At 44.0% G+C, this 12,819-nt stretch overlaps 1 protein-coding gene across 1 annotated transcript in view; it reads right to left on the reverse strand.

Annotated features, from left to right (window-relative positions):
• Positions 1 to 12,819, reverse strand: part of LOC145392090 (uncharacterized) — a 74,790-nt gene that overhangs the window by 30,203 nt on the left and 31,768 nt on the right. The window contains exon 5 of the mRNA XM_080266545.1: positions 1,845 to 2,209. Within this exon, the coding sequence (XP_080122671.1) occupies positions 1,845 to 2,209 (365 nt within the window). The remainder of the gene's footprint in view (positions 1 to 1,844; positions 2,210 to 12,819) is intronic.

Raw genomic sequence — 12,819 nt, forward strand, 5'->3', positions numbered from 1 at the left:
ATCGTGTCTTCAGTTGCAGGTGTCAGTACCGAGCTTGAAGATTCTGACGAGGAAGGAGACGATGATGCGGACTCCTCTCAGCAGGACACTACTTCAGCCATCCTCAAGCTGAGCGCACTTCGGGAACACCTAGAGTTCGTCCTAGACTACCTGGAGCACCCGGACTGTGACAGGGAGATGGGGCCCTTGGGACTTGTGGAGGAAGTGCGTGCTTTCAGGCAGCGCATCATCGATTGTCAGAATTGTCAGTCATTGCGTCAATCAACCATTGACAGTTTTTTCAGGCCCGTGACCCCCGCTGTGCCCAGCCCTGGCTCCACTCCGTTGCCTCCCCAAGACAGGCCCTCATGCTCCGAGCCACAGCCCAGCACATCAGCCACGGTGGAGTCACCGCTCGACGTGAGTTTGCGTCTGTCTTCAGAGTTGTCTGCAGTGGGTACGCCATCACCACGACCCAGCGACGCACCCCTAGGTCACCTGCCAGTGATACTCTCGGACTCTGACAGTGAATAAACAGCAAGAACTTCTCCACTAGCCCACACGGGAATTTACAGTGTTGTGTAGTGAAAAAAAAAAGTGTGTTGTGTTAAGGATTTACAGTTGTGAGTGAAAAGACTAATTTGGAACAAAATTTAACGTAAATAGACTTGTTTGTTTTTGCTTTAGAAAATTATTAGAAGAATGGGAAAAGTTAAAGTGCAGAGTACAACACTTAGTAAGTTACAATGGAGCATTAGTTAGACAAGAATGCGCATTGTGAAGAGAACGGACTTCTGAGTGCGATTGACTAAGTTCAGGGCAAGACTTCATGAACAATGTACTGGAAGTGCTTCAGGAAATCCTTCTTACTGTCAGAGTCCGAGAGGAGGCGGTTATTCATCGAGGTGGCCATGGACTTGCTGTAAATAGGCAGAATGATTCATACTGTACTTTTTTCCATACTATACTTACCTCAAACACCTCATTTCACTCTTTAATGTCCTTTATTGGTGTGAATAGAGTGTTAGGAGCTATGTATGTGCAGTTGGAAGGTGTTTTTCTGAGTTAGGCTAGGTTAGGGTCCATAAGTACCAGTCCAAGAGCCAGTAACCAGAATGTTTAAAATTGTATGAACCTACTTCTAAACCCTCATTTTATGCTTCTTTTGCATTTATTTCAGTCATTTATGTGCCTTATTGGTGTGATTTGGGTCTTAAATAGGTGCTATGCATGTCCAGAGGGAGTTGTATAGGTGTTTCTCTGAGTTAGGGTCCATAAGTACAAGTCCATAAGCTGGGGCCCAATATCCAGACAGGACCAGTATCCAGACCTGCCTATGGCTCTAATACGTCAGATATTGGAGGGATTACTGTATTCATCTCTAAGGATATGCCATTCTCAATGAGAAGAGAAATATTTCACCCAGCATGACTATGATAAGACCATTACTTAGTGCCTACACAAACTATAATTTAAAAATAAATCACACTGCCCTCACGTTAATGATGTCTCCCACACCAAAACACACTCACCTCATGTACTTAGCTCTCACAGCACATTAAACTTTCAATATTATCTCAAAAGAATACCTCTGGGTATGCAAGCCTGGCTGAAATTACTAGATTTTTGCAGTCCAGATAAGCCTAAGGTCAAGACAAGAATAAAAATATATGAAGACTGGTCACTCTCATTTTAAATGTCAGGACCAACTTGCCTAGGCATGGGCTCCTACGCTCCTCACCGGATAACATATGATTTGATGATGATTATGATGATGATAAAGACTGGCAAAAGACCATTTACCATACAGTACTTTACAAAGGTTAAACATGAGAAAAATGTGGTACATCTCAAATATTACATACCTCCTGATACCCTCACTTCTGGCTGTTTCTTTTCCTCTGTTTTCTGACACTGTTAAATAGCTTCCATTTCTTGATTCCACTTTCCCGTTTTCAACATCCTGCTTATGACTGGAGAGAGAGCTTGTGTCTTTCCTTTCCTGTTGTAATGACACATCTACTTGACTGGAGTGTGACCCTTTGCTGGCATCCTGGCTTAGAGTCCGACTGGATGCATTTGAGTGCGAGATGGAGTTCTCAGGTGAATTACTGTTGATGTCTGCCAAGTTAGAGCTGCCACCTGCTGAACTGCTTATGCCTACTGAATGGGGATCCTTTCCACTCTTGCTGCAGATGCTGACTGAATTGCTTGTCTCACCATTTCTCTGCTGTAATAAAAACACATTATTTCCTACTTCCTTCATTAACCCCTTGGCTCCTGCAAGCATCTGCGAAGGATGGGTCGACAGACTGCTACAAGCCTCTCAGAAGGCTCTTAACTAATGTTAAGAGCTTAGCTCAGAGCTCTCAGTAGCCTAGGGGTTAACATTCCATGAATATACTTGTCCATACAGTAGTGTAAACTGGAAAAAAAAAAAAAATCTACAGAGAATTTGTGCCACTAAATGAGAGCTGTTCACCACTATCAATACTGAAATATGCTCCATATATCTCAGACAGGACATGTATAAAACTGTACAACTGCAGTCATAAAAATGACCCACTGACTATTGTTCCAGTCTTGATCTTTCTACTCACCAATTTCTATGGTGTAAAAGGGAGAACAAGCAGTGGAAGTGATGGGAGGAATGGGTGAGGAGAACATGAGGAGTGGTGGTAGAAACATGATATACAGATGGAGAGTGGAGGACACATGATATGCAGATGGAGAGTGGAGGACAAAGATAGGAATCAATTATCTTTCAGTTTGGATAAGCAATATTACTCTTGGAAGATATCACTTGTGTTTAAGGTTATGTATTCAAGTGTTTTTTATGTGGCTTTAACAAAAGAACCCCTGAACTGAGAAAAAATGGACTGCCAAGTTTGGGAAACTATCAAACAAACAACCCAATAGTAGAATGCATGGCCTACAAATTGAAAGCAGAAGATACAGGAGTGGGGTTGTTGCTAACTTGATAAATACGATCATATATGTGTGTGTTGTCCCAGATGATTGGCTGAAGAGTGTGACTGTAAATCTGTACAATGGGAAGGGTGATGTTCTGGGAAGAGGAAATTATAGAGGCATAAAAGCCTTTGGACCAGATAATGAATGTACTGGAGAGAGTTCTAGAAGGCATGATTAGTAAAAGAGTACATATTGAGGAGATGCAGTTTGGGTTTATGCCAGGCACGGGTACCACTGACATCATACACAATGTTCGACAGCTCTGGGAAAAATATATAGGAAAGATAAGGGATCTGTACGTTTTTTTGTTTACTGGGAGAATCCTAGGGAGGTGGTAAAGTGGGCAATGAGAACGCATGGGATCAAGGAGTGGCTGGTTACAGTGGTTATGGCTATGCGTGTGGGTGCTTGCACCCAGGTAAAAGTGAATGGAGATTCGAGTGATGAGTTTTCCATGAATGTTGGTGTGCATCAGGAGTCAGTCTTGAACCCCTTGTAGTTTATCATAGTGCCTGAAGCCCTCTCACATTACGTCAGAAATGGACTCCTGTGGCAGATAATGGATGTCGATGATTTGGTGTTGACTGCAGAGAATGAAAGGGAGGCAAAGGAAAGATTTAGGAAGTGGAGAGATGGTATGGGGCACAAGGGTTTGAGAGTAAATGCAGAAAAAACAAAGGTGATGGTAACTAGGACTGGTGGCGGCACTGTCAAAGAAGAGGGAGACTAGATATGCGGTTTGCCACAAGGGCATGGGAAGTAATTCCATCCTGTGCAATGTTTATGAAAAGTGGGTGCATAAGAGATGCAGTGGCATTAGAGATGGACTGTGAGATAATGCTGATTTCAGGTGTGCAGCGTGCCGGGATGAGCAGGTGGAGAGTGTCAGGTATGAAAGACTGATCTGGCTGGTGAGTCTCTCAAGTATGTGGAATAGATTTGTTATTTGGGAGACATATTATGTGCTAGAGGTAGGGCTGGAGCTTGCTCTGTGGCTAGAGTGAGGAGTGGTTGGAAGAAGTTCAGAGCTGCTGCCTCTCCTGAAACTGAGAGGGCTCTCCCTCTGTGCTAATGGATCTTTGTATGTGACATACTTTAGAAGTGTAATGCTGTATGGTAATGAGACCTGGGCAGTAAAGGAAGAGGATGTTCACAGGCTCAAACGTACAGAAAAGGCAATGATTAGGTGGATGTGCAATGCATCCCTGAGTGCGAGGCCTGGGGGGGGGGGGTGTAGGTTTACGATGGAAGAGTTGAGAGGTATGATGGGACTGGGGTATGCTGTATTGGTGTTGTGATGAGGAGAGGTAGCTTGAGATAGTCTGGGCATGTGGAGAGGATGGGGGTTGACAACTGGGTACAGAAAGTGAAAATTGTTAACATTAGGGGGCAGGGCTGCAAGAGGTAGACCAGAAAAGACCTTGGATGAGGTAGTAGTAGTAGTAGTAGTTGTTCCCTAGGCAGTCTGGCTGAACAGCCCCGAGTCCCTTAGGAAGGCCATGGCCGAGACCGGGCTTTCCCACAGAGCTCCCAAAGAGTGTATGTTGTGTTGTTGGTGTAGGTGAGTGTGTGCAATGCAGTCTTCCATAATGTGCTTAATAATATGGGGTGCTGTGCTGCATCCTGGACATGCATCAGCGACGGAGTCATCCAGCCTCTTCTGGTAGCTTAAGAGGGCTGGATGGTGCCCACATCTCAGCCTGGCCAGGTGGACCCTGTCCTCACGAGGAAGATAGGATTCAGAAGGGTGGATGTCAGGAGGCCGTGCATGCAGCTGTGTGTTGTCTTTAAGTGACTGAATGGAGCGGCGAGTGATCTGAGTGCGGATATGCTTCTGGAAGCTGGTCTAAGGTGGGCGAGGGGGGAGAGATGACAGTATTTGTGTATGGTATCGTGTGCTGGGTGTTGTTTTGATGTTCCTTGGTGTGGGTGGATGTGCTGCCATGTACTGTAGTGGATGTTGTGGGTTTGTGGAGGCTGCAGCAAGAAACTGGGTGCCTCTCATGTCTAGGTGATCCTTGACTTTGAGGACTTTGGTTTCTTGATGTAGGTGGTCTGTGGGTGTAGTAGCTGTGCAGCCTGTGATTATTTTTAGAGCCTTGTTCTGTATGGTCGGTAGAGTGTTGTAGTGTGTTTTGGTCAGGTTAGAAGCCCAGGCAGGGCTTGCATAATTCATCACTGAACGTATGTATTGTTTGTATACTGTGGTAGTGGTTTCTTTGTTGTGTCCAACTGTTGTATGGGCAAGTGACCTCAAAGCATTGAGTCTTGGTGTTATATTATTTTTAATGTTTGTGATGTGTTGTTTAAATGACATTGATGTATTGTATGTTACACCAAGGATTTTGGGTGTGTATGTGTGTGGTAGGGGAGTGTTGTTTATGGTGAGGTGTGGGATGTGACTGTGTTCTGCTGTTCAGTTTGTGAGAAGAGTCACTGTAGATTTGGCTGGGGCTATTTTGAGCCTGTTTGTGGTGAACCATTCGTGTAGTGTGTTGAGGTAAGGTTGAATGATGTGTGCAGCTGTGTTTGCGTTTTGGCGTGTACATGTAAGTGTTATATCATCTGCATAGGAAGCAATGTGTATCTGTGGTGTGTGGGGTGTGGGTACGTCATGCATGCATAGATTAAAACGTGTAGGGGACAAAACAGATCCTTGGGGGAGGCCGTTTGTGAAGTTTCTGATGTTAGAAGACTGACTGGCAAATGTTACGTGTGCTTACACCCTGCTTAGGGAAACTCTTTCGCCTTTGTCTGTCAACTTGTACCTTTCCTTCTTGCTGGAAGTCTGCTCTCATTCAGCCAGTCCCAAAGAAGGGTGACCATTCCCAACCCTCTAACTATCGCCCAATTGCTTTAACATCCTGTATCTCAAAAGTTTTTGAGTCTATTCTTAATAGAAAAATTTTAAAGCATCTTTCCTATCACAACCTTCTTTCTGATCGTTAGTATGGGTTCCGTCAGGGACGCTCCACAGGCGACCTTCTCATCTACCTTTCAGACTCCTGGTCATCCTCCTTTCGGGACTTTGGCGAAAGCTTTGCCATTGCACTTGACATCTCAAAGGCTTTCGATCGAGTCTGGCATAAATCTTTAATTTCCAAACTGCCCTCTTATGGTTTCTATCCTTCTTTCTGTGCCTTCATCTCTAGCTTCCTTTCTGGTCATTCTATAGCCACTGTTGTAGACGGCTATCGTTCTTCTCCTAGATCTATTAACAGTGGTGTTCCTCAGGGCTCTGTCCTATCACCAACTCTCTTCCTTTTATTCATCAATGGCCTTCTCAGCTGTAGATCTAACCCTATCCACTCATACGCTGATGACTCCACCCTTCACCTTTCCAATCGATTCCCACAACGTCCATCTCAGCAGCTACTTCAACAGGCAAGGGATGAGGCTATGGCACACCTAATGTCTGACTTGGCTCGTATCTCTGACTGGGGTAAATATAATCTGGTTGTTTTTAATGCATCAAAGACTCAGTTTTTGCACCTATCAGCCCGACAAAATCTTCCACAGGTATACCCACTTATGTTTAATAATACTCAACTTAATCCTGCATCATCCTTGAACATGCTTGGGGTTTCATTTGCTCGGGACTTGTCTTGGAAAGATCATATTACATCTCTTGTAAAATCTGCTTCCAAGTGATTGGGTGTGCTAAGCCGACTCCATTCCTTCTTTGCCCCTGCACAATTGTTGACTCTATACAGGGGTTTTATCCGCCCCTGTGTGGAGTACAACTCTCATGTGTGGGGAGGCTCCCCACATACAGCTCTTCTCAATAAGGTGGAGTCAAAGGCTCTTCGTCTCATTAACTATCCCCCTCTTACTGACTCCCTTCAACCTCTGTCTCTTCGCCACAATGTTGCATCTTTATCTCTTTTCTATCGCTACTTCAATGGTCACTGTTCCTCTGAACTGTCTGCATGCATTCCTCCACTTCTACGACGGGCGTGTAGCACCCGTCTAGCAGCAAACTCTCACCCCTTTTCTGTCCAACTCTCTAATTCAAGAGTTAATCGTTTCTCCCAGTCCTTCATTCATGCAACAGGTCAACTCTGGAACTGTCTCCCTCTGTCTGTATATCCTGCTTCCTATGATCTCCAGTCTTTCAAACGCAGTGTGTCCAGGCATCTCGAAATGAATGGAACTTGAATTTAGCTCTCTCTTGTATTTTGTTTTTCTCTTGGAAGGAACAGTTTTGCAGGCTCATGGCCTTTGGTTCCTTCTTCTTCAGAAAAAAAAAAAAAAAAAAAAAAAAAAAAAAAAAACATCTGCCTGCTAAGTAGTTTGCCAGCCATCTTTTTGTGTTATTGTGCATGTTTGTGTTGAGTATTTTGTTTGTGAGGTTGTGGCAGGGGATGGCATCAAAAGCTTTGCTGATGTCTAGTGTGATTAGGAGTGTTCTGTGTGGTGGCCTAGCTGAATTCATGCCATCGAAAACTCTCTGTGTAAGGTCTATAAGAAGGGTGTTTGTGGTGTGTAGTGGCCTAAAGCCATGTTGTGACTGGGCTAGGGGAATGTAAGGTGTGACTATGGTCTGACAAATCTTAACTGGCGGCTCGGGTGTGGCGCGACCCTCTGTACAGTGGTGCCACGTTTCCCAAACCCGCGATGTGAAACGGCTGTTATATATGTAAAAGGCATCACAAATATGATAAACACATATGAATACAATGTCTATCTATCTATCTATTGCCAGACGCCTCAATCCCGTTTGGGGTGGCCACAAACAAATCGCCTCCAAGTCGCCCTGTCCCCCGCCATTTCACTGCCCTGCTCCCAACTCACACCCCCCTCTCTCATATACCTCTCCACCCCATCCCTCCATCTCATCCTCGGTCTCCCCCTCCCTCTTCCACCCTCCACCTTACTCATATACACTCTCTTCGTCAGTCTTTCACCCTCCATCCTCTCCACATGGCCAAACCACCTCAGTGTGTTCCTCACAACGCTTCCTATCACATCCACATCCACACCACAACGCTCCTTTATATCCTCATTCGTCAGCCTGTCTCTCCACGTGACTCCACAGGCTCCTCTTAAATAACTCATTTCCACTGCTCTCACTCTTGACTTGTGTCCTTCCAACAATGTCCAAGCTTCACTTCCGTATGTTAGAGTTGGTATCACAATACTGTCATGTAGTAACTTTTTTACTTCCATGCTCACTTCCCTGTTTCTTATCACTGCTTTTAAGGAACCAGCAACCTTTCTTCCCTGCTGTACCCTTTCAAGCACTTCACCCTCCAAACCTCCATCCTTACTCATCACACTACCCAAATACTTAAACGTACTCACATTTTCCAATTCCTCACCATCCAACCTCGCTGTACATTCACTGACTTCACCTCTCTCAAAGACCATCACTTTACTCTTCCCTACATTCACCTTTAGGTTCCGTTTCTTACACACTCTCCCAAACTCATCCACCAAGCCTTGCAGCTCCCCTTTGTCTTCACTCAACAACACAGTATCATCTGCAAACAACAGTACAGGGAGTTTCCAAACACTATCCTCTCTCACCAGGGCCACTCCAACATCCACTACCCTACCTTGTACCTCTTTTATTACCCCATCCATGTACAGATTGAACAACCATGGAGACATGACACATCCCTGTTTCAAACCAACTTTCAAAGAGAAAAATTCACTTAGTTCACCATCCACACGCACTGCAGCCTTCGCACCATCGTACATACTCTTCACAGCATTCAACAACTTCCCATCTACTCCATATATTCTTAACACTTTCCACAATCCTTGTCTATCCACCCTGTCATATGCTTTCTCCAAATCCATGAAAGCCGCATACAACTTCTTTCCCTTCTCTAGAAACTTTTCCACTAAAGATCTAAGAATGAATATCTGATCTACACAACCTCTTCCCTTCCTAAAGCCTCCCTGTTCTTCTCCAACTAATTTCTCTGTTCTTTCTCTAACTCTGTCTATAAGTATCCTACCATACACTTTTCCTATTATACTAAGAAGACAAATGCCCCTATGATTACCACACACTTCTTTTTCCCCTTTTCCTTTGTACAAGGGAATAATTATACCTGACTTCCAATCCTCCGGGACTCTACCTTCCTCCCAGGCCAATCTGCACATCTTCCACATCCATTCTACTACTATCTCTCCCCCATGCTTCAGCATTTCACCACACACTCCATCAATTCCTGGGGCTTTCCCCGATTTAACTTTCTTCATTGCTTCCACAACTTCTATCCTACTGATTTCTTCCTGTCTTCTCACCTCCCTAGTTCTCCCAATACAATGTTAACGTGTGTATTATAATATATGAAAGAACAGTAAACTTATTATGCATAAAATATTTACACGGCAATACAGAAACGTGGCATAAATTTTTTACAGTGTTGCTAAAAAAAAAGGTAGTCACCTTTATTGGCTTTTACCGTATTTCTGGTGTGGGTAATAATGTCACAATAATGATTATAACATAATGTGTAGGAATATAAGTAAAAATATGCCAATTTCTTAGTAAAAAATAATAATACATTTAATCCTCGTGAGCGGCAACACTCAGATCCAGTCTGACCTGGCCATAGCCTCTCATCCATAGAAGAGAGAGAGAGAGAGAGAGAGGAGAGAGAGAGGGAAGGCAGGCCAGGGGAGGTGTTGAGGGAGATATGGAGGAAGGGAGGGAAGGAAGGAAGGAAGGAGTGATTGAATAAAAAGAAATCATGGCACCGCACCAGCGAGGTCATCTGGCGACAAATGTAAAACAATATTAAATAATTTTAAATATAATTAGATATAATAAAAAACAAAGAAATGAAATCATAAGTTTATAAGTCACTCATAACAGAAACAAAATTCCCCAGGGTGATGCAAATCTCCTCCAAGAGAGAGAGAGAGAGAGAGAGAGAGGTGGAGGAAGGTAGGCCAGGGGAGGTGTTGAGGGAGAGATGGAGGAAGGGAGGGAAGGAAGGAAGAAAAGAGAGAGTGATTGAATAAAAACAAATCATGGTGCCACATGAGCGAGGTCATTTGGTGACAAATGTAAAACAATAGTAAATATTTTTAAATATAGTTAGATATAATAAAAAAATAAAGAAATGAAAGCTTAAGTTTAAAAGTCACTAAGAAAAGAAACAAAATTCCCCAGGGTGACGCACATCTCCCCCAGGAGAGAGAGAGAGAGAGAGAGAGAGAGAGAGAGAGAGGGCATCGCGCTATGGAAAACGTGGCAACACTGTACAGAGCTTCGTGCCCCACCCTAGCCGCCAGTTAAGATTTGTCAGACCATAGTTGTAGTATCAGTCGTTCAGTGACTTTAGAGGGGGTGCAGAGGAGTGTGATGGGGCGATGTGAGAAGGGTAACATGGAGTCTTTGTTGGGTTTAGGGATAGTGATGATATTCCCATGCTTCCAGATGTTGGGTATAACTGAGTTTGACCTCAGGGATAAGGGACTGAATAGGGAGGCTGCCAGAGATTGAGCAGCATGAAGGACCATCATTAAGAGACTGAGGCCGATGCATACAAGCATTTTGAAGCCTTTATAAACAAAACAAAACAAAATGAGTTAACACTATCATATATTGATATTTATTATAAGTTCTTAATCCTTAATGTCACCAGCCGCCACTCTAAAACATCAGAAACTGAAAATTTTTCCAAAACCATAATGTACACACTGCACTCTCACACGAAACAAAACTCATAAACACACAGCAGACTTCAAACATCAGACATCACTCACACATCTGCACAGACAGAACTGAGGCCTATGGAGGAGGCACTATTACTTATATTTACACAGGCACCATCTACACTGAAACAACACAAACAACATAATCCCTCTTCCAGAATGACATCACACTACGAATATAGCCACTCAGTGTAGAATCTGGTCACAACCAAGAAATCATTTTTAACATTTATATTTATATATAAGAAAGAAAGGCAGTGTGAAAGGGGATATAGTAGGGGAATGAAAGATATGAATAATAGACTGTTGGTGGAGAAGAAAGAGAAATTGAGATGGAAGGAGCACTTTGAGGATTTGTTGAATGTAGAGAGTGAGAGCAGTGCGAGTATAAGTGGTTGGGGAATGGCTGGGAGAAGAAGAGATGAGAGGAGGGAGGAAGAGATCAGTAGGGCGGAAGTGGTGGAAGCAATGAAGAAGATCAAGTTGGGAAAGGCCCCAGGAATTGACGGAGTGTGTGGTGAAATGCTGAGGTATGGGGATGAGAGTGTTGTGGAGTGGATATGGAAGTTGTGTAGATTGGCTTGGGAAGAGGGAAGGGTTCCAGAGAACTGGAAATCAGGTATAACTGTTCCTTTATACAAAGGAAAAGGAGAGAGAGAAGTATAGGGTAACCATAGGGGTATTTGCCTTCTTAATGTGACTGGTAAAACATATGGTAGAATACTCATTGATAGGGTTAGGCATATGACAGAGGAGCTAGTTGGAGAAGAACAAGGGGGATTTAGGAAGGAAAAAGGGTGTGTTGATCAGATATTTGTTCTAAGGTGTTTAGTGAAGTATCTAGAGAAGGGAAAGAAAGTGTATGCTGCCTTCATGGACTTGGAGAAAGCTTATGACAGAATAGATAGGCAAGGTATGTGGAAGGTATTAAGAATATATGGAGTGGAGGGGAAATTGTTGAGTGCTGTGAAGAGTATGTATGAAGGAGCTAGGGCTACGGTGCGAGTGGATGGTGAGCTGAGTGAGTTCTTTGATCTCAATGTGGGACTGAAACAGGGTTGTGTGATGTCTCTATGGCTGTTTAATATATACATGGATGGGGTTGTAGAGGAGGTGCAAGGTAAGGCAGTGGATGTGGGGCTGGCTCTAATGAATGAGGGTGAGATTTGGAAGATTCCGGTGTTGCTGTTTGCTGATGATACAGTATTGTTGAGTGAAGATGAATGGGAGCTCCAAGGTTTGGTGAATGAATTCGGGACGGTGTGTAGGAGGAGGAATCTGAAAGTTAATGTAAACAAAAGTAAAGTTATGGTGTTTGAGAGAAATAAAGTCACAGAATGTACAGTGAGGATATGGAGAATGTGAATGCATTCAAGTACTTGGGTAGTGTGATGAGTAAGGATGGAACTTTGGGGGATGAAGTGCATGAAAGGGTACAGCAGGGAAGGAAGGTTGTTGGTTCACTGAAAGCAGTGATAAGAAATAGAGAGGTGAGTATGGAAGTTAAGAAGTCACTGCATGATAGTATTGTGATCCCTACCCTGACGTATGGAAGTGAGGCATGGACCTTGCAAGAGGGGAACAAGTCAAGAGTGAGAGCAGTGGAAATGAGTTACCTGAAAGGAGCATGTGGAGTGACATGGAGGGACAGGTTGACGAATGAAGAAGTGAAGGAACGTTGTGGGGTGGATGTGGTTGAGAAGATTAGGAGAAATACACTGAGGTGGTTTGGACATGTGGAGAGAATGGAGAATGAATGACTGACTAAGAGGGTGTATGTAGGTGAGGTGGAGGGAGGGAGAGGGAGGGGTAGACTGAGGATGAGGTGGACAGATGGAGTTGCGAGGTATATGAGGGAGGGGGGGGTGAGTTGGGGGGAGGGTAGTCAAATGGTGGGTGACAGAGCGACTTGGAGGCGTTTTGTCTGCGGCCACCCTTTGCGGGATTAGGGCGTCGGGCTATAGATAGATAGATAGATAGATATTTACCATGATGTTTCCTCCACTGTTCCAGAGCAATACAAGCCTCAGCTCCTCCTCCAGCACAGACACCTAATTCTGTTATTGCTGGAGACTTAAAACACTAATAATACAGCTTGGTATAAAAACACACAAAACAACTGCCAAGGCCTTGACTTTGCATCTCAGCTCAACAACCTCTACATTCTCTATGACACCTAACAATACATCT

This window comes from Coenobita brevimanus, chromosome 21 (genome assembly GCF_032717465.1).
Source record: "Coenobita brevimanus isolate Jiangsu-jjx chromosome 21, ASM3271746v2, whole genome shotgun sequence".
NCBI classification, from domain to species: Eukaryota; Metazoa; Arthropoda; class Malacostraca; order Decapoda; family Coenobitidae; genus Coenobita; species Coenobita brevimanus.